The following is a 26,564-nucleotide window of genomic DNA, read 5'->3' on the forward strand; positions in this document are numbered from 1 at the left end:
GTCGAGTTACGTCAGCCGGGGCCCAGGAGCGGCGCCGATTGGTCGGCGGGTCCCCCGCGCGCAGGCTGGAGCCCGGCCATTGGCTGGCTGAGCTGGTCACGCGTCTCAGACGGACGCCTTTCCACGCAGCTCCCCGGGTCTCGAGAAGCGTTTTTTTGTTCTCCGCAGTTTTTCGTCCTTTTTTCCTCCGGCAGCCGGAGAGGCGCCATTTTAAAACACTCCCCGGCCCCGCGAAAAACGCCGCAAAAAGCCACCAAAACGCCGCTGAAACACCCGTTTCCCACGACACAGAGCGACAAACCAACCCCTGGGTGTCGGGAAACGTGGCCAAAATCGCCTCTCAGGCTCCACTTGGCAGCCAAATGACACCAATGGTCCCTCTCCCGCCCTGACAGACGTTACGATTCAAAATAACTCGACCCCCCCCCCACACACACACCAAACATCCAGAAACCGACGGAAACCTCAGATAATAAAAGACAGAATCTCGAAATAATAATAACCTGCGCACAGTAAGACCCCCCTCAAACCCGGATTCACACGTATAAACCGCCACAGCCCGAGCACAGCCACTTCGGCCTCAAATAACGACACGTTAGCGGGAAATTAATTCGAAATACAAACGTACACCGGTTACATCTCGGCTTTAAAACCCGCTGTAACCTATTTTACTGCCATTTAGAGGAAAGCGGAGTGTCAAAACTCCTGCTACTGGCTAGGGTCGGCACACACCGCCGTATAAATCAATAAAACACGACTTGCAACCTTCTCTAGAAGCAAACAGGACCCGATGCTGCGCCCGGGGGGACTTTTTTTCCCCCGCACAGTTTGTTAAATTTCACCAAAAACAGATCAATTTGGAGACCTGAGGCCCTGCCAACCCCACACACGCACACACACCAGTGACACAACGAGACCCTTTCAATCACAAACCAGCTCAACACGACACCGGTCTTCAATCAGCCAACCTCGTCCAATCTTTTTTTTTTTGGTCAAACGTGCTGTTGTTGTTTTTTTTTTAAGAAAAAAACAAACAAAACATATCTCCCTCCTGACCCCGAAAATAAACTCTTCACCTCACCAGCACAGACACTTGAGAAGGCAGGAGCCACCATGACACAGCGCTTCTCACTCGGGCGACCCCCCAAAACCGGGGAAATACCACCCAGAAACCACGACAAACAAGGCCGGGCAAGGTCCGAAACGAAAAGTGAGAGCAGCTTTCGAGAAGAAAACTCCGCCATTTCCACGGGTGAGTCCCGAAATCCGTCCAAAACCCACGCCTGGGGTGGGTGGGGGGGGGGGGCGAGTCTGTGGCGTGACTAGGCCCCACGCCCTCGGCCAGGCCTGTATCGTGTCGAGATAAAGCAGAATTAATCCAAACTGCGAGTAACTTCTCACACTGTTTCAAAAACGCACTTTAAAAAAAAAAACCAATTTCACTCCCAAAGCTTAGCAAGCTGTGCAGAAAAAGCCCTTCATTTTAACACCCTCGATATCAGTTCCTTATTTCTAATTCAATAATTCAATGCTGCAACTCCCAACTTGACGACATCAACGCTACTTCACATGCCAGTTTAAAAAAAAAATAAAACAAATGGAAAAACATGTTTTTTTTTAAGTCAAAGGGTGAAGTCGGGCCCAAATCCCTAATAACCCATCCCCCTCCCCTCCACAAGGTTACACGCCGAGCCTGCAATGTCACCGCCCGCAAAACGCACAGAAAAACATTAAAATATAAGCTGTCAGATAATCCATGCACGTAAAAAAACGGGGTCCCATCTCCCCCCCCCATCCCACCCCAAATAAAAAAAAAGGCTTTTACAAAAATCCCATCCACTTCCTTGAAAAGAACAAAACTTTTTTTTAATCTTCTTTTGTGCCGTGAATATTAAAAAGAAAAAAAAACACGACGGAGTCTCTCCTCTTCCCCCCCCCGCTGGCGGAGATCCATCCAGATCTTTGTTTTCCCCTTCTTCAAAAGAAAATTAAAAAGTGGGGAAAAAAATCCGAGGTGGCGCTTCTTCCTCGTCGCCACGTTTTTCCTCAGCCATTTTTTCAGCCAACATGTCCGACTGCACCCTCCCCTCGCCAGCTCCGCGGGCCGGCGTGGGTGGGGTGGGGTGGGGGGAGCAGACACGGGCATCACATGGTCACGGCCCACGGTGGGGGAGAAGGAGAGGAGGGAAAAAAAACCACACCGGCCAGGAAGCCCTCCGCTTTGACTGTCCCAGCAACTGTTGGCCGCTCGCCACACGCTGCCAAACGTGGCAGATCCACGCGAGAAGATTCGGGCCAGACACGCGGCCGCGCCTCTCTAGATCGAGAAATGCACCTCGCTGCCACTGTGGTTTATTATTATTATTATTATTATTGTTTTGTTTTGTAATCCTCCGCTCTCTCCGGACATCTTGAATCCCGAACACGTCACACGCCTCGTCGGCCCTCCCCACGCCACGTGACGTGACGCTGCCCGGATTTGGCGAGGCGAAGGGAAATGGAGGAAAAAAAAAACACAACAAAAAAGTGCGCCACAGATGGAAGAGGAAAAAAAAAAACATAGATGTTTGGTTGTTTTGTGTTTTTTTTTTGTCCTGCGACCCCGCGTGTTAATTCCACGGAGCGGCCGGCGATCTCTCAACCCCACCCGTGTTCTTCCCCCGTCGGCCGTGTGCGAAGCAGCATGGCGGCCGCCCCGGCGCGCACGGCGCAGGCTGGCTGACACGGGACGGCACCCGTACCCACACCCACTCACGGACCGACACCCCCCTCTCCGGCAATACGCGCCTGAGCTGCAGTCAGTGCGCAGACAGCGTGTAAGGCTCTGAGAACTCCTCGCCCGCAGGGCTGGAACAGTGTTTACAAAATGTGAGCAGCAGGCTGTACTGTACACAGAGAGGGGTGGGGGCGGGGAACAAGCTGGATGAGCTCCTCCAGTCAGGACAGGAGGCTCTACTGTACACAGAGGGGGGTGGGGGTGGGGAACAAGCTGCCCAGCCCTGTGGTTGAAGCCGATACCCTGGCTTCTCTCCAGACACAGCTGGGTGAGCTCCTCCAGTCAGGACAGGAGGCTCTTCTGTACACAGAGGGGGGTGGGGGTGGGGAACACAGTCTAACACCAGAGATCACCGGTCCAGTCTGTCACGCTGTACCCCTACAGTCCAGAGATCGCCGGTCCAGTATGGGTCACGCTGTACCCCCACAGTCCAGAGATCGACGGTCCAGTGTGGGTCACACTGTACCCCTACAGTCCAGAGATCACTGGTCCAGTCTGGGTCACACTGTACCCCTACAGTCCAGTCTGGGTCACACTGTACCCCTCCAGTCCAGAGATCGGTGGTCCAGTCTGGGTCACACTGTACCCCTCCAGTCCAGTCTGGGTCACACTGTACCCCTCCAGTCCAGAGATCACTGGTCCAGTCTGGGTCACGCTGTACCCCTACAGTCCAGAGATCGCTGGTCCAGTCTGGGTCACACTGTACCCCTACAGTCCAGAGATCGACAGTCCAGTGTGGGTCACACTGTACCCCTACAGTCCAGAGATCGCCGGTCCAGTCTGGGTCACACTGTACCCCTACAGTCCAGAGATCGACGGTCCAGTGTGGGTCACACTGTACCCCTACAGTCCAGAGATCACTGGTCCAGTCTGTCACACTGTACCCCTCCAGTCCAGTCTGGGTCACACTGTACCCCTACAGTCCAGAGATCACTGGTCCAGTCTGGGTCACACTGTACCCCTACAGTCCAGTCTGGGTCACACTGTACCCCTACAGTCCAGAGATCGGTGGTCCAGTCTGGGTCACACTGTACCCCTCCAGTCCAGAGATCACTGGTCCAGTCTGGGTCACACTGTACCCCCACAGTCCAGAGATCGCTGGTCCAGTCTGGGTCACACTGTACCCCTCCAGTCCAGAGATCACTGGTCCAATCTGGGTCACACTGCACCCCTCCAGTCCAGTCTGGGTCACACTGTACCCCTCCAGTCCAGAGATCACTGGTCCAGTCTGGGTCACACTGTACCCCTGCAGTCCAGTCTGGGTCACACTGTACCCCTCCAGTCCACAGATCACTGGTCCAGTCTGGGTCACACTGTACCCCTCCAGTCCAGTGATCACTGGTCCAGTCTGGGTCACACTGTACCCCTACAGTCCAGAGATCCCTGGTCCAGTCTGTCACACTGTACCCCCACAGTCCAGAGATCACTGGTCCAGTCTGGGTCACACTGTACCCCTACAGTCCAGAGATCGCTGGTCCAGTCTGTCACACTGTACCCTTACAGTCCAGTCTGGGTCACACTGTACCCCCACAGTCCAGAGATCACTGGTCCAGTCTGGGTCACACTGTACCCCTACAGTCCAGAGATCACTGGTCCAGTCTGGGTCACACTGTACCCCTCCAGTCCAGTCTGGGTCACACTGTACCCCTACAGTCCAGAGATCACTGGTCCAGTCTGTCACACTGCACCCCTACAGTCCAGAGATCACTGGTCCAGTCTGGGTCACACTGTACCCCTCCAGTCCAGTCTGGGTCACACTGTACCCCTACAGTCCAGAGATCACTGGTCCAGTCTGTCACACTGCACCCCTACAGTCCAGAGATCACTGGTCCAGTCTCGGTCATATTGTAACCCTAGTGTGTTAATGGATTGTTGTACTATTGTATTAATGTACTAATGGATTGCTGTGTTAATTCTGGATTATTGTGTTAATGATTGTTGTGCTGCGGGATTATTGTGTTAATGGTTGTTGTGCTGTGGGATTGTTGTGCTGTTGGATTATTGTGTTAATGGTTGTTGTGCTGTGGGATTGTTGTGTTAATGGTTGTTGTGCTGTGGGATTGTTGTGCTGTGGGATTATTGTGTTAATGGTTGTTGTGCTGTGGGATTGTTGTGTTAATGGTTGTTGTGCTGTGGGATCATTGTGTTAATGGATTATTGTACTAATGGGTTGTTGTGCTGTGGGATTATTGTGTTAATGGTTGTTGTGCTGTGGGATTGTTGTGTTAATGGTTGTTGTGCTGTGGGATTGTTGTGCTGTGGGATTATTGTGTTAATGGTTGTTGTGCTGTGGGATCATTGTGTTAATGGATTATTGTACTAATGGATTGTTGTGCTGTGGGATTGTTGTGCTGTGGGATTGTTGTGTTAATGGTTGTTGTGCTGTGGGATCGTTGTGTTAATGGATTGTTGTGCTGTGGGATTGTTGTGTTAATGGTTGTTGTGCTGTGGGATTGTTGTGCTGTGGGATTGTTGTGTTAATGGTTGTTGTGCTGTGGGATCGTTGTGTTAATGGTTGTCGTGCTGTGGGATTGTTGTGCTGTGGGATTGTTGTGTTAATGGTTGTTGTGCTGTGGGATTATTGTGTTAATGGTTGTTGTGCTGTGGGATTGTTGTGCTGTGGGATCGTTGTGTTAATGGTTGTTGTGCTGTGGGATTGTTGTGTTAATGGTTGTTGTGCTGTGGGATTGTTGTGCTGTGGGATCGTTGTGTTAATGGTTGTTGTGCTGTGGGATCGTTGTGTTAATGGATTATTGTACTAATGGATTGTTGTGCTGTGGGATTATTGTGTTAATGGTTGTTGTGCTGTGGGATCGTTGTGTTAATGGTTGTTGTGCTGTGGGATCATTGTGTTAATGGATTATTGTACTAATGGATTGTTGTGCTGTGGGATTATTGTGTTAATGGTTGTTGTGCTGTGGGATTGTTGTGCTGTGGGATCGTTGTGTTAATGGTTGTCGTGCTGTGGGATCGTTGTGTTAATGGATTATTGTACTAATGGATTGTTGTGCTGTGGGATTATTGTGTTAATGGTTGTTGTGCTGTGGGATCGTTGTGTTAATGGATTGTGCTGTTTGTAGGGGCCGCTTCACGGAGCTGATCTCTCGGCCGAGCGAGGGCGCCTGCAGGGCCGCCGCCGCGCCGCTAGATGTCGCCCTCGGCCCGGCCTCGGCGAGGGCGCGCTGTCGATCACAAGGCTGATCGACTGATCGATGACGGAGCGCCTGCTCGGGGCTCTCTGGACCCGCCCGGACCCGCCCGGACCCGCCCGGACCGGAGTCCTGGATTACAGGCGAGGACATCCAGAAGGAGCTACAGGTACAGGTACAGGTGCTGCAGGTACAAGTACAGGCGCTCCTGGTGTTGCAGGTTCGACAGCAGTCAGGAAGATGGGGTGCCCTTGTGCTCTAGAAGAGGGGGTGCCCTTGCACTCAGAAGAGGGGGTGCCCTTGCACTCAGAAGAAGGGGTGTTCTTGTGCTCAGAAGAGGGGGTGTTCTTGCACTCAGAAGAGGGGGTGCCCTTGCACTCAGAAGAGGGGTGTTCTTGTGCTCAGAAGAGGGGGTGTTCTTGCACTCAGAAGAGGGGGTGCCCTTGTGCTCAGAAGAGGGGGTGTTCTTGCACTCAGAAGAGGGGGTGCCCTTGTGCTCAGAAGAGGGGGTGTTCTTGCCTGCAGCCGGAGGGGGTGCAGGTCCCGCCGGGCGCCACCAGGGGGCAGCCGAGCCACGCGGCTCCCAGCGGCGCCGAGCAGCGCGGGGGGGTGGGGTGGTTATTCCACACAGAGACTCGACACACGCGTGGAGCGGCTCAGTCTGGGGGCGAGGCGGCGGCCCCGGATCCAGGTTCGGCGACCTTGAGTCTCCCCGAAAGCACCAGGTACCAGGCGTGCGTGTGTCAGTCAGGACAGGAGGCTCTTCTGTACACAGAGGGGGGCGGGGGTGGGGAACAAGCTGCCCAGCCCTGTGGTTGAAGCCGATACCCCGGCTTCTCTCCAGACACAGCTGGGTGAGCTCCTCCAGTCAGGACAGGAGGCTCTTCTGTACACAGAGGGGGGTGGGGGTGGGGAACAAGCTGCCCAGCCCTGTGGTTGAAGCCGATACCCTGGCTTCTCTCCAGACACAGCTGGGTGAGCTCCTCCAGTCAGGACAGGAGGCTCTGCTGTACACAGAGGGGGGTGGGGGTGGGGAACAGGCTGCCCAGCCCTGCTGTTGAAGCCGATACCCTGGCTTCTCTCCAGACACAGCTGGGTGAGCTCCTCCAGTCAGGACAGGAGGCTCTACTGTACACAGAGAGGGGTGGGGGTGGGGAACAGGCTGGATGAGCTGCTCCAGTCAGGACAGGAGGCTCTTCTGTACACAGAGGGGGGTGGGGGTGGGGAACAAGCTGGCTGAGCTGCTCCAGTCAGGACAGGGCGGTTCAGTCTGACAGTGGGGCTGATGGGTGTCCTGGCTCAGGCTCAGACAGACCCAGGAGTCAGCTGGTTTCTCAGAAGCCTGACTCAGCCACAGCAGAACAGGACTGAAAACCAAAAGTAAAAAACGTCAGGGACTTCCCAGCACTGAGGCACGCAACTGTACACACACGCACAATACACATACACAATACACACGCTTGTAAATACAGACAACACACACGCTCATACACACACACAATACACACACACAATACACACACGCTCGTAAATACAGACAACACACACGCTCAAACACACAATACACACACACACAATACACACACACTCGTACACACACACAATACTCACACACTCATAAACACACACAATACACAGGCTTGAACAGCTCAACCCCCCCACTGACGCAGAGTGAGCCTGGCACACTGGCATGCAAACACACTCTCATACACACACACACACTCGTACACACACACAGTGACACACAGACGCACAGAGGGACGCTCTCTCAGTGGGTGTGTCCTGTCTGTTGTTTTCATGCTGGGGACTTTCACACACACACACAGAGGGACGCTGTCTCAGCGGCTGTGTCCTGTCTGTTGTTTTCATGCTGGGGACTTTCACAGAGCCGTTGGCAATGAGAGATGGGGAATCTCTGTGCGGGCCAGTCTCTGATTGTCAAAACCCCCGAACTGTTGGTGTGCTCCCCTGTATCGAACTGAAACCTGAAGCTTTCTTCACAGGAGCGTCACACTGGGCCAGAACCCCACTCTCTGACCCAGTTTACCCATGTCTCTGACCCAGAACCCCAGTCTCTGACCCAGAACCCCAGTCTCTGATCCAGTTTACCCATGTCTCTGACCCAGGACCCCAGCCTCTGACCCAGAACCCCAGTCTGATCCAGTTTACCCATGTCTCTGACCCAGAACCCCACTCTCTGACCCAGAACCCCAGTCTGACCCAGATTACCTGTGTGTCTGACCCAGGACCCCACTCTCTGACCCAGAACCCCAGTCTCTGACCCATATTACCCATGTCTCTGACCCAGGACCCCAGCCTCTGACCCAGGACCCCACTCTCTGACCCAGAACCCCAGTCTCTGACCCAGATTACCCATGTCTCTGACCCAGGACCCCACTCTCTGACCCAGAACCCCAGTCTCTGACCCAGTTTACCTGTGTGTCTGACCCAGATCCCCAGTCTCTGACCCAGAACCCCACTACCTGACCCAGAACCCCACTCTCTGACCCGGTTTACATTCGTCTCTGACTCAGAACGTGTGACCTGGTTTACCTGAGTCTCTGACCCAGAACCTGTGACCCAGTTTACCTGAGTCTCTGACCTGGTACCTGTGACTCTGGACCTGTACCTGTGTGTCTGACCCGGTACTTGTGACTCTGGACCTGTACCTGTGTGTCTGACCCGGTACCTGTGACTCTGACCCGGTAGCTGTGACTCTGACCCAGTTTACCTGTGACTCTGACCCGGTACATGTGACTCTGACCCAGTTTACCTGTGACTCTGGACCTGTACCTGTGACTCTGGATCTGTACCTGTGACTCTGACCCGGTACCTGTGACACTGGACCTGTACCAGTGACTCTGACCCGGTACCTGTGACACTGGACCTGTACCAGTGACTCTCGTGCCCGGACAGCGAGCTGGTCTCTGGGCGGGCCGCCATCTTGTGTGAGTCGTGTGCGAGCTGTCTGTGCGCGAGATGGCAGCCCGGAGAGAGAGAGAGGGAGAGAGAGAGAGAGGGAGAGAGAGAGGGGGAGAGAGAGAGAGAGAGAGCCCCGCTCCTCCTGCAGGGGGTGTGAGCGAGGCACGGCGCCAGGGGCTTTCTGCTGGGGCGGCCGGTAAACACCAGACTCCCAGCGCGTCACCCTTTGGTGACGACACCACGCCAGGAGACTCACGCGCTCCGGGATCTGTGTCCAGAGCAGAGGAGCTGGTGATCTCTCACAGCACACGCAGCACAGCACACCTCTGTATGGTGTTCCTGTGCTGTACTGTGTTTCTACCCTCATCTCACTGGGCTGTACTGTGTTTCTACCCTCACCTCACTGGGCTATACTGTACCGTACTGTGTTTCTACCCTCATCTCACTGGGCTCTACTGTACTGTACTGTGTTTCTACCCTGATCTCACTGGGCTCTACTGTACTGTACTGTGTTTTTACCCTCATCTCACTGGGCTCTACTGTGTTTTTACCCTGATCTCACTGGGCTCTACTGTACCATACTGTTTTTACCCTGATCTCACCGGGCTCTACTGTGCTTTTGCCCTGATCTCACTGGGCTCTACTGTGTTTTTACCCTCACCTCACTGGGCTCTACTGTACTGTACTGTGTTTTTACCCTCATCTCACTGGGCTATACTGTGTTTCTACCCTCATCTCACTGGGCTGTGCTGCGCTGTACTGTGTTTTTACCCTGGTCTCACTGGGTTGTACTGTGTTTTTACCCTCATCTCACTGGGCTATACTGTGTTTCTACCCTCATCTCACTGGGCTGTACTGCGCTGTACTGTGTTTTTACCCTGGTCTCACTGGGTTGTACTGTGTTTTTACCCTCATCTCACTGGGCTATACTGTGTTTCTACCCTCATCTCACTGGGCTGTACTGCGCTGTACTGTGTTTTTACCCTGGTCTCACTGGGTTGTACTGTGTTTTTACCCTCATCTCACTGGGCTATACTGTGTTTCTACCCTCATCTCACTGGGCTGTACTGCGCTGTACTGTGTTTTTACCCTGGTCTCACTGGGTTGTACTGTGTTTTTACCCTCATCTCACTGGGCTGTACTGCAAATTTGAAAATGAAGACTATGTGGGGACCTGATTTGAAATTCTCAAACGAGTTGACTGACAGTCAACCCAGCCTCCTTCTTCAGAACTGACAGTGAAATCTGAACAGGGGAATAGGAGTGGAAACTACAAGGAAGGGCATTTCAAACCTAAAACAAGATGCTCTTCTGTACACAGAGGGGGGGGTGGGGGTGGGGAACAGGCTGCCCAGCCCTGTGGTTGAAGCCGATACCCTGGCTTCTCTCCACACACAGCTGGGTGAGCTCCTCCAGTCAGGACAGGAGGCTCTTCTGTACACAGAGGGGGGTGGGGGTGGGGAACAGGCTGCCCAGCCCTGTGATTGAAGCCGATTCCCTGCTGATACCAAACAGGCCTCATTCTTATGCTCTTAACGTGATGTCCCTGTGTGTCCGACGATACACACAGGGACACAGCAGGAAGAGTTCCAGGTCTGCAGGAATCAACAGAGCCGGTGAAACTCCTGCCCCGTCTCTGTGTGTGTGGTGTGACTGAACAGGGTAGAGGTGTTCAGGCTGCGCTCTCTCACAGCGCCGCTGTCTCCCTGCCGCGTCACGGACCGAGGGGCCGCACGCGGAGCACGGTCCGGTCAGGCCCTGACCCTTCATCCGCCTGGTGGGCACCTGTGGTCCAGCTCAGGCCCCAGCGAGGGAAACGGGCTCAGTACCGGTTGTGTTCCACTCTGGGGGTGCTGGAGCTTTGAACAGGGCCCGGAAATCCCCCTGGGAGCAGGCTGGACGCCCCTGGCCTGCGGACAGGCTGCTGGGTTAATGGGCTCCTGGGAAAACTGGCCCTGGTGTGTGAGTGTGTGTGTCTGTGTGTCTGTGTGTCAGTGTGTGAGTCTGTGTGTCCAGTGGGGGCTGGTGTCCAGTGGTGAACCGGTGTCCAGTGAGGGGCTGGTGTCCAGTAAGGGGCTGGTGTTCTGTGTTGGACTGGGGTCCAGTGGGGGCTGGTGTCCTGTGTTGGACTGGTGTCCTGTGAGGGGCTGGTGTCCAGTGAGAGGCTGGTGTCCTGTGTTGGATTGGTGTCCAGTGAGGGGGCTGGTGTCCAGTGTTGGGCTGGTGTCCTGTGGGGGCTGGTGTCCAGTGTTGGACTGGTGTCCAGTGGGGGCTGGTGTCCAGTGTTGAACTCGTGTCCAGTAGAGGGGCTGGTGTCCAGTGTTGGACTGGTGTCCAGTAGAGGGTCTGGTGTCCTGTGGGGGCTGGTGTCCTGTGTTGGACTGGTGTCCAGTTTCTTCCATTGTCCTTGATGGTTAAGCTATAGGCAGTGTACAGTTGGACCTCAGGTGAACGCGGTGTTCAGTGAGACTGCATCAGGACGGTGTTTCTGCTGTCCCGTCACTTTCGGTTTCCGTTCCTAACCTGGGTCTCCGCCGTCTGCCCGGAGTCGCGCTGCGCCGCTCTCGATTGGCTGGGCGGCACCAATCACAATATTCACTCGTGTCCGCGGCCGTGAAATCTCCGAGCCGCGCCGGCAGTCCTTCAGTTGAGAAGATCCGAGTGCGTGGTCTCTACCCCTGCGAGCTTCCCGAGGACAAATCCGCCGAGATGTGGAGATATCTCGCTCTGGCCGTGGCGCTCTGCGTGGGCCAGCCCGGCTCTGCGGGTGAGATGAACATCGATGAATTGATTACTCGTGTTTTCTCCGTTACTGGTTGTTAATCGGCTGACAAAACGGTAAAATGCGCGCTATTAGAGCCAAGCAGTCAGTCAATGCGTTTGTGGTGCCCAGCTAGAAATGCACTTTTACTGAAACCGGGTTTATAACCGGAACATAATGGGAAGGAGGGATTCGGTTTGTTAAAAGATGGAATTGGTTGTGTTGTTGTTTTTTTTAAAATGTATTTTGACCGAAGAACACCCCGAGTTGAGTGTCGTGTTTAATCCCGACGGCAGCTCCTCTGGTCTCACTGGCGCAGTTTGAAAACCTCGGATCACAGGTCTTTCGGCTTCGGGAACGTCTCTCCTCGGAGAAGTCGTTTGTTTGTTTTTTTAGAAAAAAAAAAGATTTTGATATTATTTTATATTTTCTTAGATCCGATTTGGATGAAGGATGCGGTTTTTATCGTTCATCTGTTAATTATTGTGGCGAAATACTTCATCCCCAGAAGTGAATGCTCCAATACCGCTCCCTCCATTCGCGCTTTTAAGGGCGAATTACTCTTTTATTTAAATTCTCCTAGAAATGTAAGGAATCAAAACGCAAAACCTACAATGGCGATATATAAAAAAGTACCATTTTCAGCTTTTAGAATTGTCCAGCTGTTATAATTTTCCTGGCTGTGAAGTGTCTATTTTAATATTCTGTCTCCTTTTTTGTACACGTCTGGTTTTTACATAAAACCTTTTTTTTTAAGTTATTTTCCACGCAGCCGCTCCCGGTTCCCTGCGTCCTCTGGGCCAGTTTACCTGAATCTCTGATCCAGTTTACCTGTGACTCTGGGCCAGTTTATCTGTGACTCTGATCCAGTTCACCTGAGTCTCTGATCCAGTTTACCTGTGACTCTGAGCCAGTTCACCTGATGTTTACATACCCACTGTACCTGTACTGCACTGTACAGACCTCGCTGGACACAGCTGAGGCTCGGCCCTGTCTCTATACCCGCTGTATAGAACGGACAGCTGGAGGGGCCGGGCAGAGACTGTGTGAGCCGAGCCCCGTCCTCTTGACTCTAGCGCCCAGGTTATTCAGGTGGGGCAGACGGAGAGACACGGCTGCTACAGTATTTAACACAATCAGTGTTTTTTTTTTTGGAAGATAGTATTTTTTATTGCTGTTATCTCATCGCACACCGTACACGCTGGGAGGTCTCTCTCTGAGATCCGCCGATCACGCCCGGGTCAGAAGCCGGCAAGACTTTCGGTTTCGGTCCGCAGACGTGCGGGACCCAGTTTCACCCGGAGCCCCGTGACGCCGCGCGGGCGATTGGCCGGTACGCTCGCGGAAGCCTATCAGCTCATTTTGCAGGATTTGTTGTTTTTTTTGGGGGGGGGGGGGGGCGTGTAGCACGCGGGTCACCCCCTCGTCCCGCACCGCGGTTCTCGCGCACAGTCAGACCCTGGGATCGTCTCGAGCGGACGGGCGCCGTGACTGAGCGAGACGATCATTAAATAAGTATTAGTTATCGATACTTCCCACCCGCGGACATGCTGCCGCTGTTGCTGCTCGCCCTGTGCTGTGCGCACTCGTCCTGGGCTGGTAAGGGTCTGTTTTTATCGGTGTTTTTGCTTTCGCGAGTGGAAACGTTTCTCTTCGTGCTGCTCTTCGCTTTAATGGTTTCAGCCAAGTTTAAGGAAGAAACATTTCTCGGCAACATTTTTTTTCGCGTTTTCATCTCTCGTTGTTTTACGTGTATTTTATATTGTATATATATTGTATAGATGCTCTAAACTCCTTCAGATCCAGACTCAGAACCCTCTTCTTCAGAAGAGCCTTTACTGAACTGGCTCTGTTCCTCACCCCTCTGCTCTTCTTAATACCGCCTTCCACGGCCTCCTCTGTTGGTATTGTTGATTATTGTTGATTAATTAGATCATCAAACACCCCACTGACTACGTATGAAATTGCCGTGAATTTCTATTTGGTTACATATGTAAATAAGCAGACAAGAGCCTAATGTTTCCAGGGCTGTAAGTCTCTTAAAGACTACCTTACAATTTATTCCTTCACACCACGTGAATTTCAGCCCCTTTTCACATCTACATATTCCGCATCAGCTCGATGAAGCCTGGAACCATGCAGTGGGAATTCTGTATCCCAGCGAAACACCTGTTTTATCCTTTTATACAACTGGAAAAAAATGCATGTACATCGTAATCATTTTCTAAATACCTCACGTAGAAAAGTACATGTTAAAGCACATAATTCACATGGTAAGTCATTGTATCATTATAAGGGCTACTTAAGGAAGAGGAGATACAAATCACACCATCTCTTTCAGCAAGTTTGACTATCCGAGTCAAAATACTTCTTAGGGATCCATCTTTAGTGACTGTAGTATGCTGTCTTCAAAAACAGTTTTTCTGAACACCGATTTTCCAATAAAATTCAAAGAAAGCACCTATGCAACTTAAGAGATAAACACTCCAAGACTGGTTACTGTTGCGGACCTGCGCGTTGTGCTGGATGGGTGTGTGGTGTAGTACTGTTTGTGTCCGCCAGGAGGCGGCGTGGAGTCCGCGCCGCTCGCCAGCCGGGAGCATACTCATACTGTAGGGGCGCTGAAAACTGACCCGAGTGCGCAGGGCCGCAGGGCCAGAGGGCCGATAAAAACCGCCACCTCTCAGATCGGCTCTAAAGAGAGGCGCAGAGACCACACCGATGTCGCAAGACGCGTCCCAAAGACATGGAATAAGACGGGAGTGCTGTGCAGCTTTGAGGAGAAACACGTTGTCTCTGCAGTCCATGTTTACCTGCAGTGGAACGGAGAGAGGTTGAGGGTCTGTGCGCAGCGGGGAGAAACGCGCAGACCCGGACTCGGGGTGCTCTTTGTGACTGCTGTCTCTCTGTCTGTGTGTTTCCAGTCACCCACTCCCTGCGCAACTTTTTCACCGGGGTCGGTGGGGTCAGGGGGTTCCCCGAGTTCACCGCTGTGGGCTTGGTGGACAGGCAGGAGTTTATCCGCTATGACAGCGACAGCCAGAAGGCGGTTCCCAAGACGGAGTGGATAGAGAAGAAAGTGGACAAGGACTACTGGGACAGAGAGACTCAGATTGCTGTTGGTACTCAGCCGGTTTTCAAAGTAGCTGTAGTTGACCTGCCACAGCGTTTCAACCAGTCTGCAGGTGAGTACAAACAGCCCTTTTCTTTTCAGTCTCACGCTGACGACGGCCTCTCGGGTGCTGTAGATCGATGTTTTCCAGCACCTCTCGGTGGGTGTTATTCGACGTCAGCTGGGGAGTTCATCACTGGGCTCTGACTGAGGTGTACTGAGGGTGTTCGGTGTCGGCTCACTGTCAGGGGTGAGGAATCACTACGTCACATTGGGGGCGTTATCACAATAACACATCTCCTCCCCCTCTCTGTGGAGTTGATGTTCAGCAAGGGCTCGCTGTATCAGGTCAGAGCCCTTAACCTGGCTGTCTGACTGGCTGCGATTCAGCCTCTCGGAGTCCCTGAGGAGAGGGATACTCTCTGTGGGTCCTGTAACAGAAGGTATCGGCGCTCTGGGGTCCCTCTCTGGCAGTCAGGAGTGTATCTCAGGGCCTCGGATCAGACTTGGCTCTCGTTCCTGGGGCAGGCCAGTCTGAGAGCAACACAGCGCCTGAGACCAGGGGTGTCAGGGCACAGTGTCAGGGCACAGTGCCATCCTGTGGCTCCAGAGGCGTGTGTGTCGGCTCTGTGCTCGACACAGAGTCAGATCTCCTGCTCTCTCTTACCGAAACTCCATTAAGAACTGATCCGGGTTCCTCTCCCAGTTTCAGGATGCTGGTGTCCTGATCTGTCACTCCTGCAGTCCGTGAGGCTGTGTGGGTGTCTGTGGGGTCCCGTAACCCCTTGATTTCGATCAGGGGTCCCCCACACTGGCCCCTCCCTTGTCCCATGTCTTGGGCGAGCCTCTCCCGGCTGCTGGGTGTCACACCTCGAGGGTCACTGTCCTGGGTTATTCACAGCAGGGAGAGGGATGACCACACCGCGCCCCTCTGTCTCGTGGATTAACACCGGGAGGGGTGTGCGTTAAATCACAGTCAGCCCAGAGCACTCTACTCACTGCGCTGCAGCACTATACACGTGCTTTCTGCAGCCCTAGACTTCTATCTTCACAACAGCCATGGGCACGGCCGATGAGAACTGTTTCTGTCAGAAATATACCAGCTCCTAATGCCACCCACGAGTGGAAGACATGCTGGATTTAATTGGCTCAACCATACAGAACTCCAGCAGCACCATGGAGTTGAACCCGTGTGGCGATGCCTCGAGAGCCGGGGTGCAGTCGCTCGAATAGGGAGAGGGAGCTGGGGCTCGAGACCGATGGTGGGAAGTGAGTGAGAGAGGGAGCTGATGTGTGCTCTAGGGCGAAGGAAGGGAAGGGGTGAGAGGTGATGAGAGACGCGCACGGAGGAGGAGGAGGAAGGAGAGGGGGCTGTCTTGGCAGTGTTAGGGCCCTCTCGTGGTGAACAGGGCGTCGCAGTTCTTGCCTTGTTTAATCTGTGTATTTTCACATTCCTGGGGGGACTTTACAGATGAAATCCCCTGTAGGAGGAGTCTTCCTGCCCAGTAAATTAAACAGGTTTGTAAATGCTGTGCAGTTCATGACCCCACACTGTGCTGTTCAGTCAGTGATGAGAGTGATCACATGAATACAGACCAGGAGACTCTGTTCTCAGTGATCTCTGTGTGTGTGTGTGAGCTGGAACTCTTCTGACCTGCTTTCACACAAACTAGATACAGATAACACAGCAGTCTGTTCTCTTGAGCAGGGGTGAGTGCTCAGATCTCTCAGGACAGGAGTAAGGGCTGTCCCAGGCTCTGGGCTGTGATATCAGAGTAGATAGAGACACACACACACAGCAGGACAGCAGTCTGTTCTCTTGAGCAGGACTGTGAGCTCAGATCTCTCAGGACAGGAGTAAGGGCTGTCCCAGGCTCTGGGCTGTGATATCAGAGTAGATAGAGACACACACACACACACACACACAGCAGGACAGCAGTCTGTTCTCTTGAGCAGGGCTCAGTGCTCAGATCTCTCAGGACAGGAGTAAGGGCTGTCCCAGGCTCTGGGCTGTGATATCAGAGTAGATAGAGACACACACACACAGCAGGACAGCAGTCTGTTCTCTTGAGCAGGACTGTGAGCTCAGATCTCTCAGGACAGGAGTAAGGGCTGTCCCAGGCTCTGGGCTGTGATATCAGAGTAGATAGAGACACACACACACAGCAGGACAGCAGTCTGTTCTCTTGAGCAGGACTGTGAGCTCAGATCTCTCAGGACAGGAGTAAGGGCTGTCCCAGGCTCTGGGCTGTGATATCAGAGTAGATAGAGACACACACACACACACACACAGCAGGACAGCAGTCTGTTCTCTTGAGCAGGGCTGAGTGCTCAGATCTCTCAGGAGACACACACACACACAGCAGGACAGCAGTCTGTTCTCTTGAGCAGGGCTCAGTGCTCAGATCTCTCAGGACAGGAGTAAGGGCTGTCCCAGGCTCTGGGCTGTGATATCAGAGTAGATAGAGACACACACACACAGCAGGACAGCAGTCTGTTCTCTTGAGCAGGACTGTGAGCTCAGATCTCTCAGGACAGGAGTAAGGGCTGTCCCAGGCTCTGGGCTGTGATATCAGAGTAGATAGAGACACACACACACACACACAGCAGGACAGCAGTCTGTTCTCTTGAGCAGGGCTGAGTGCTCAGATCTCTCAGGACAGGAGTAAGGGCTGTCCCAGGCTCTGGGCTGTGATATCAGAGTAGATAGAGACACACACACACACACACAGCAGGACAGCAGTCTGTTCTCTTGAGCAGGGCTGAGTGCTCAGATCTCTCAGGAGACACACACACACACAGCAGGACAGCAGTCTGTTCTCTTGAGCAGGGCTCAGTGCTCAGATCTCTCAGGACAGGAGTAAGGGCTGTCCCAGGCTCTGGGCTGTGATATCAGAGTAGATAGAGACACACACACACAGCAGGACAGCAGTCTGTTCTCTTGAGCAGGGCTCAGTGCTCAGATCTCTCAGGACAGGAGTAAGGGCTGTCCCAGGCTCTGGGCTGTGATATCAGAGTAGATAGAGACACACACACACAGCAGGACAGCAGTCTGTTCTCTTGAGCAGGACTGTGAGCTCAGATCTCTCAGGACAGGAGTAAGGGCTGTCCCAGGCTCTGGGCTGTGATATCAGAGTAGATAGAGACACACACACACAGCAGGACAGCAGTCTGTTCTCTTGAGCAGGGCTGAGTGCTCAGATCTCTCAGGACAGGAGTAAGGGCTGTCCCAGGCTCTGGGCTGTGATATCAGAGTAGATAGAGACACACACACACACACACACAGCAGGACAGCAGTCTGTTCTCTTGAGCAGGGCTGAGTGCTCAGATCTCTCAGGAGACACACACACACACACACAGCAGGACAGCAGTCTGTTCTCTTGAGCAGGGCTCAGTGCTCAGATCTCTCAGGACAGGAGTAAGGGCTGTCCCAGGCTCTGGGCTGTGATATCAGAGTAGATAGAGACACACACACACAGCAGGACAGCAGTCTGTTCTCTTGAGCAGGACTGTGAGCTCAGATCTCTCAGGACAGGAGTAAGGGCTGTCCCAGGCTCTGGGCTGTGATATCAGAGTAGATAGAGACACACACACACACACAGCAGGACAGCAGTCTGTTCTCTTGAGCAGGGCTGAGTGCTCAGATCTCTCAGGACAGGAGTAAGGGCTGTCCCAGGCTCTGGGCTGTGATATCAGAGTAGATAGAGACACACACACACACACAGCAGGACAGCAGTCTGTTCTCTTGAGCAGGGCTGAGTGCTCAGATCTCTCAGGAGACACACACACACACACACAGCAGGACAGCAGTCTGTTCTCTTGAGCAGGGCTCAGTGCTCAGATCTCTCAGGACAGGAGTAAGGGCTGTCCCAGGCTCTGGGCTGTGATATCAGAGTAGATAGAGACACACACACACACACACACACAGCAGGACAGCAGTCTGTTCTCTTGAGCAGGGCTGAGTGCTCAGATCTCTCAGGACAGGAGTAAGGGCTGTCCCAGGCTCTGGGCTGTGATATCAGAGTAGATAGAGACACACACACACACACACACAGCAGGACAGCAGTCTGTTCTCTTGAGCAGGGCTCAGTGCTCAGATCTCTCAGGACAGGAGTAAGGGCTGTCCCAGGCTCTGGGCTGTGATATCAGAGTAGATAGAGACACACACACACAGCAGGACAGCAGTCTGTTCTCTTGAGCAGGACTGTGAGCTCAGATCTCTCAGGACAGGAGTAAGGGCTGTCCCAGGCTCTGGGCTGTGATATCAGAGTAGATAGAGACACACACACACAGCAGGACAGCAGTCTGTTCTCTTGAGCAGGGCTGAGTGCTCAGATCTCTCAGGACAGGAGTAAGGGCTGTCCCAGGCTCTGGGCTGTGATATCAGAGTAGATAGAGACACACACACACACACACAGCAGGACAGCAGTCTGTTCTCTTGAGCAGGGCTGAGTGCTCAGATCTCTCAGGAGACACACACACACACACACAGCAGGACAGCAGTCTGTTCTCTTGAGCAGGGCTCAGTGCTCAGATCTCTCAGGACAGGAGTAAGGGCTGTCCCAGGCTCTGGGCTGTGATATCAGAGTAGATAGAGACACACACACACAGCAGGACAGCAGTCTGTTCTCTTGAGCAGGACTGTGAGCTCAGATCTCTCAGGACAGGAGTAAGGGCTGTCCCAGGCTCTGGGCTGTGATATCAGAGTAGATAGAGACACACACACACACACACACAGCAGGACAGCAGTCTGTTCTCTTGAGCAGGGCTGAGTGCTCAGATCTCTCAGGACAGGAGTAAGAGCTGTCCCAGGCTCTGGGCTGTGATATCAGCAGTAGATAGAGACACACACACAGCAGGACACAAGTCTAGTCTCTGTGTGCTCGGATCTCTCCAGTGTGGGTGAGACTCGGCCCTCTCAGTGATCTGGTGTCATGCAGCAGCAGTGTCAGGAGAAGAGAGGTCGTACTCTGACTCCAGAGAGAGCACACAGCTCCGTGTCTCTGTGAGGCTGTGACCAGCTCTAGGGGGATCAGGAAGGACAGAGATCTGCTCTTCCAGGTGACTCGCTGGGACAGAGACTGTGGCAGGGACAGGAGGGACCTGAGAGACGCGTCCAGGGCTGCTGAAGAGTTACAGAGCAGAGCTGCACTGATCCAACACTGGGAGAGAATAACAGGAGTCCCTCTACACCTCTAAACACACATTGTCATCAAGTACCGTACACCATTACACACATTAAAACAATCTGTGGACATTTATATACTTGGAAAATAAAATAACTGCATTGACAGTCATTTAAATTCACACATATAAAATATTGACAGTTAAACGTCTTGTTCTGGTGATATTAGACTGAGTGGTTTGGAGATGTAGGAGATGGGATGGTGTGGGCTGGCCTCAGTGTTAATTGACTGGGTGTTGAAGCAGTAGGAGCAGGGAGCTGGGTCGGCGCGCGCAGGCTGTGAAGGGACAGGGAGAGGTTGTCCCGCTGGAGAGAGACAGCGTGTGGACTGTGAGGGGACAGGGAGAGGTTGTCCCGCTGGAGAGAGACAGCGTGTGGACTGTGAAGGGACAGGGAGAGGTTGTCCCGCTGGAGAGAGACAGCGTGTGGACTGTGAAGGGAGAGGGAGAGGTTGTCCCGCTGGAGAGAGACCGCGTGTGGACTGTGAAGGGACAGGGAGAGGTTGTCCCGCTGGAGAGAGACAGCGTGTGGACTGTGAAGGGACAGGGAGAGGTTTTCCCGCTGGAGAGAGACAGCGTGTGGACTGTGAAGGGACAGGGAGAGGTTGTCCCGCTGGAGAGAGACAGCGTGTGGACTGTGAAGGGACAGGGAGAGGTTGTCCCGCTGGAGAGAGACAGCGTGTGGACTGTGAAGGGACAGGGAGAGGTTGTCCCGCTGGAGAGAGACAGCGTGTGGACTGTGAAGGGACAGGGAGAGGTTGTCCCGCTGGAGAGAGACAGCGTGTGGACTGTGAAGGGACAGGGAGAGGTTGTCCCGCTGGAGAGAGACCGCGTGTGGACTGTGAAGGGACAGGGAGAGGTTGTCCCGCTGGAGAGAGACAGCCTGTGGACTGTGAAGGGACAGGGAGAGGTTGTCCCGCTGGAGAGAGACAGCCTGTGGACTGTGAGGGACAGGGAGAGGTTGTCCCGCTGGAGAGAGACAGCGTGTGGACTGTGAGGGACAGGGAGAGGTTGTCCCGCTGGAGAGAGACAGCGTGTGGACTGTGAGGGACAGGGAGAGGTTGTCCCGCTGGAGAGAGACAGCGTGTGGACTGTGAGGGACAGGGAGAGGTTGTCCCGCTGGAGAGAGACAGCGTGTGGACTGTGTGCAGGGTGTTGTGATATTGTAGTCCGCAGCGCAGCCCTGCCTGATCTGATGAGAGTCCCGGGTCGCTCAGGGAAGCTGTAGTGAGTGTGTGCTGGCGGCCCCGGGTTCGAGCAGCAGAAGCAGGCGGAGCTGCAGTGTGTCCTGAGGGTGTGCCGCTGTGTCCTGCAGGAGTCCACACGTGGCAGAACATGTACGGCTGTGAGCTGGACGACGACGGCACCACTCGGGGGTTCTGGCAGTACGGCTACGATGGGGCAGATTACATCAGCCTGGACATGAGCACCCTGACCTGGACTGCGGCCAACCAGAGGGGCATGACCACTAAGCTGAAGTGGGACCCTCTCACAGCTGAAAATCAGAGGCTGAAGGCCTACCTGGAGAACACCTGTATCGAGTGGCTGAGGAAGTACGTGGACTACGGGCGGGAGACCCTGCTGAGGACAGGTACAGTGTCTGCTCTTCCTCTTCCTCAGTGCTGACTGTCAGGGTGGGGGTCAGTGTTGGAGAGCTGCCTGCAGTCTCTGACCCCCCCCCCCCCCCCTCTCTCTCTCTCTCTCTCCAGAGCGCCCCCAGGTGTCTGTGTCTCACAAGGACTCCAGATTGGGGGGTACTGAGCTCACCTGCCTGGCCACCGGCTTCTTCCCCAAAGACGTGACGGTGTCCTGGCGGAGAGACGGACAGGACCTGCAGGAGGATGTGGACAGTGGGGAGGTGGTTCCCAATGGAGACGGGAGCTTCCAGGTCAGGAAGAGCCTGAGAGTGAGAGCAGGAGAGGAGGAAAAGTACTCCTGCCATGTGGATCACAAGAGCCTGGAAAAGACTATCGTCCAGCACTGGGGTGAGAGAGAGGGGGTGTTCAGGGGCGTGGGGTACAGAGGGAGGGAGGCGTGTTCAGGGGCGTGGAGTACAGAGGGAGGGAGGCGTGTTCAGGGGCGTGGGGTACAGAGGGAGGGAGGCGTGTTCAGGGGTGTGGGGTACAGTCCAGAGACACTGGGGACAGTGGGCTGTGTGGGGTACAGTCCAGAGACACTGGGGACGGCGGGCCGTGTGGGGTACAGTCCAGAGACACTGGGGACAGCGGGCTGTGTGCGGTGGGGGGTTAGTGGAGACACTGGGGACAGCGGGCTGTGTGAGGTACAGAGACACTGGGGACAGCGGGCTGTGTGCGGTGGGAGTACTGGTTAGACTCCTGGTCACCAGCAGCTCGGGTGGCCTCAGCGTGTGTCCTACACCTGTCAGAGTGACTCAAGCTGGCTGTGTCTCCATGGCAGAGCCCCCCAGTTCCAGCCTGGTGCCGATCATTGCCGCTGTCTGTGCTGTTGTGGCCCTGGCTGTGATCGCTGCTGTGGCTGTGGTCCTGGTGCGCAGGAGGAAGAGCTCAGGTGAGGATAACAGGAGTCAGCGCTGTCACTGTGTGTGTGATCTGTACTGTACTGATCTCAGCGTTCATAGTGTGTGTGATCTGTACTGATCTCAGTGTTCATCATGTGTGTGATCTGTACTGTACTGATCTCAGTGTTCATCATGTGTGTGTGTGATCTGTACTGTACTGATCTCAGCGTTCATCATGTGTGATCTGTACTGTACTGATCTCAGTGCTCATCATGTGTGTGATCTGTACTGTACTGATCTCAGTGTTCATCATGTGTGTGATCTGTACTGTACTGATCTCAGCGTTCATCATGTGTGATCTGTACTGTACTGATCTCGACGTTCATCATGTGTGATCTGTACTGTACTGATCTCAGTGCTCATCATGTGTGTGATCTGTACTGTACTGATCTCAGCGTTCATCATGTGTGTGATCTGTACTGATCTCAGCGTTCATAGTGTGTGTGATCTGTACTGTACTGATCTCAGTGTTCATCATGTGTGTGATCTGTACTGATCTCAGCGTTCATAGTGTGTGTGATCTGTACTGTACTGATCTCAGTGCTCATCATGTGTGTGATCTGTACTGTACTGATCTCAGTGTTCATCATGTGTGTGATCTGTACTGTACTGATCTCAGCGTTCATCATGTGTGATCTGTACTGTACTGATCTCGACGTTCATCATGTGTGATCTGTACTGTACTGATCTCAGTGCTCATCATGTGTGTGATCTGTACTGTACTGATCTCAGCGTTCATCATGTGTGTGATCTGTACTGATCTCAGCGTTCATAGTGTGTGTGATCTGTACTGTACTGATCTCAGTGTTCATCATGTGTGTGATCTGTACTGATCTCAGCGTTCATCATGTGTGTGATCTGTACTGTACTGATCTCAGTGTTCATCATGTGTGTGATCTGTACTGTACTGATCTCAGTGTTCATGTGTGTGATCTGTACTGTACTGATCTCAGCGTTCATCGTGTGTGATCTGTACTCTACTGATCTCAGTATTCATCGTGTGTGATCTGTACTGATCTCAGTGTTCATCGTGTGTGATCTGTACTGTACTGATCTCAGTGTTCATTATATGTGTGATCTACTGTACTGATCTCAGTGTTCATGATCTGTACCGATCAGTGATCATCACCTGTATTGACCACAGTGCTCACGATCTGTATTGATCACAGTGTTCATGAACTGTACTGATCTCAGTGATCATCACCTGTATTGATCACAGTGTTCATGAAGTGTGGTACTGTGGTGCTCACTCTACAGAACTACGCCTCTGTACAGAGAGGAGTCTGGGTTACTGTGTGTGAGATCTGTATTGTTCCCTGTACAGACAGAGGTGAGAATGTACTGATTCTGTGTCTTATTCACCCACAGGAGGTCAGAAGCCCATCTACAGACAGGCAGCAGGTGAGACAGTTACAGTGTGTAGTTTCTGCGACAGTGACAGGTATCCAGTACCTGTCTGCGGTAGTGAGGCTGGTGTGTCAGTTCTCTGTCAATCTCTGTGAGAATATACTGACTCAGGGGCTTAGACTGCAAGCCCAGGTATCGATCAGACGTGTTCTTGTGCTTTTCCAGGAAAGGAACCAGGTGATTCTGCTTCGAACTCCAGCGCCTGAGGTAAGAGCTGTCACTGTCTCACCCTCTCCTGTCTGTGATCTCCACTTGTGTCCCTGTCTGACTGGCCCCTCTCCTGTCTGTCTGACTGGCCCCTCTCCTGTCTGTGATCTCCACTTGTGTCCCTGTCTGACTGGCCCCTCTCCTGTCTGTGATCTCCACTTGTGTCCCTGTCTGACTGGCCCCTCTCCTGTCTGTGATCTCCACTTGTCTCCCTGCCTGACTGGCCCCTCTCCTGTCTGTGATCTCCACTTGTCTCCCTGTCTGACTGGCCCCTCACCTGTCTGTCTGACTGGCCCTTCTCCTGTCTGTGATCTCCACTTGTCTCCCTGCCTGACTGGCCCCTCTCCTGTCTGTGTGCACAGTACAGTTAGTTGTTCCTCTAACCCTGTGTCACAGCTGTGTTTCTGTGTTCCCAGGAGAGACCTCATGAGCTGACGTCCGCCTGCGCAGAGGGGTGCAGCAGTTCTGTCTGTCTCACACACAATCACTCAATCCGATACTTCGCCTGACTCTCTACCTGTTATTACACAACTCACAGCAGCAGACGAGGGAGCTGTCTCTCACACCCTGTCCCAGGAGGTCTTCTCCCCTCGCCAGTTCAGTTCAGACCATCGTTACTATCGATCAATCCAGTGACCACTGGTCGAACCGCCTGGTGTCTCCGTTCCCTTGACTGTAGCTGCTCCTGTAAATATCTCTTCCGGTTTCGCTTGATGAGCTGCTGAGAATCCCTGAGGGTTTATCTGTCGTGAGAGACTCTGTCCCCTGGCGCAGTGTCCGGTGGTCAGTGGAAGGAATATTAACCCTTTCAGGTATCACTGCCTCCCACAGGGGGGAGGTGAACACCTCCTGCAGGCCCTGGTCTGCACAGGAGTGTCTCAGTGAAGACCAGACCGCAGGGTTTGATCTCCCAGTGCTGACCGGTCCGCTGGGGGTCTGTCGTCTCCAGGCCGAGCTGCCTGGGCTGTTCTGGGGGTCAGCAGAGGGGACAGGGTCTCAGCCCGTATTCCTGTCTGTTCACTCACACACACACGCAAACTTTACAGTCTTCATCACACATCAGCCCTGAGACCGCGGCTCAGACGCAGAGTTGAGCAGCGAACTGGAGTCAAACCGAATCCACTCCAGGTTGTGTTCACATGCGTCCCTGCAGTGCGCTTCACTGTGGACACCAGAGAGGAAGACTGTTGTGACCCCTGAGACACCTGGAGGTGTGTCCTGTGTGAGAGATTGGCAGATGTTTTTTTAATGATCTTTTTAATGTTATGAATTCTGCATTTTACATGATACATTTTTAAGAATTTGCACTATTTTGTTTTAAGAAGCAAGGCTGCACTGAGAGACTGAGGGTCTGTGGAGGTAATTAGGATTGTAATTATAATTCATGGCTTTTCTGTCTTTCCTGCTCTGGGTGATCTGTATGGGGAGGGTGGGCTTGTGAGTTAAATGCTTTTAACGTGGTGTGGTTTAGCTCTGGGAGGGGGTGAAGGTGAGGAGCATGAGCTCCTGATGTAAATATTCACACCAATAAAAGGAGTTTGTCCTGAGCCTGTCTTTGTCAACTGTGTGTGCTGTATGTTCTTCCGTGTGATCATTCTACAAACAGTAACCCCACCTGGGAGATGCATGGTGATCACACTACGTTTAAAAGTAAGAGTTTTTCCTGTGGACACTAATAGTGTTCCGTAGCCGAGAATATTCCCAGTCACTTCAGTACTGAGCCCTGGAATATATCTGGGACAACAGTGGCAGTATCTGTATCCCAAGACTTTCCATTGTGGCCTGAAAACAACAGCAATAATAATAATATAAACTGCAGTCATTAATAATAATAAAGTGCAATAATAAAACTTGTATTTTGTTTTATACCTGCCGCTTACTTGAAGTTTTACATTTGAAGTTGGCAGAAACACATTTTCACGTTTTTAGTAGCGGTGTCGGCCTCTCCAGGCGGGCGGCGGGTGATGACGTCATCAGGGCGCTGCGGACTGTCATGGCGGCGCCCTGCAGGCTTGTATCCGGACGGGCCGCGATCGGAGATCAGTCCGGTTACTCCTCACTTCACAGGTCTCCTCGTTTTACACTTCTCTTCTAGGCGCTGTGGGTTCAAGTCCAGCAGAACACGTAGCCTTTTTCCTTTTAACTGAAGTCTTACCAGCAGTGTCAGGTTGATAAAGATACTGGTGTTGGGTGTATCTTTGTGTGAGGTCTTGTGAGTTCAGGGTTATGTGCTCCTCCGTTGAGTGCTGTGGGTTTAAATCCTTCTGAGCCCCTAAGCCTAGTTTTCAGTTTAATTCTTGCCCACAGTAAGAGGTTGATAAGTACAGAGATGGAGGCTGAGGTGGGTGTCCCTGTGGTCTGGAGGTCAAGGCTGTGGATGAGCTGAGTGCTCTCTGCTTGTGGGCTCAGATCCTCTTGAGAGCAGCTTGCTTGTAGTTTAATTCTTGCCCACAGTAACAGGTTGATCAGGAAAGGTACTGGCGTTGTGGCTGAGAGGCTCTATAGAG

At 53.2% G+C, this 26,564-nt stretch overlaps 1 protein-coding gene across 2 annotated transcripts; it reads left to right on the forward strand.

Moving 5' to 3' along the window:
- Positions 1-11,402: 11,402 nt before the first annotated feature.
- On the forward strand, positions 11,403-25,604 carry LOC148813637 (patr class I histocompatibility antigen, B-1 alpha chain-like). Of its 2 annotated transcripts, none has more exons than XM_088908031.1 (8): positions 11,403-11,614; positions 14,533-14,793; positions 21,220-21,495; positions 21,614-21,889; positions 22,323-22,433; positions 23,812-23,844; positions 24,016-24,057; positions 24,474-25,604. In XM_088908031.1, exons 1-7 carry the CDS (start codon positions 11,557-11,559, stop codon positions 24,054-24,056), a joined length of 1,056 nt encoding a protein of 351 aa, XP_088764157.1. In that variant the 5' UTR covers positions 11,403-11,556; the 3' UTR covers position 24,057; positions 24,474-25,604. The 2 variants fall into 2 exon arrangements, with proteins under 2 accessions (XP_088764157.1, XP_088764158.1); XM_088908032.1 differs by lacking the exon at positions 11,403-11,614 and adding an exon at positions 12,882-13,207.
- The last annotated feature ends 960 nt before the right edge of the window (positions 25,605-26,564 follow it).

The sequence above is a fragment of the Atractosteus spatula genome (genome assembly GCF_055471065.1).
Source record: "Atractosteus spatula isolate fAtrSpa1 chromosome 10 unlocalized genomic scaffold, fAtrSpa1.hap1 SUPER_10_unloc_1, whole genome shotgun sequence".
Taxonomy (NCBI): Eukaryota; Metazoa; Chordata; class Actinopteri; order Semionotiformes; family Lepisosteidae; genus Atractosteus; species Atractosteus spatula.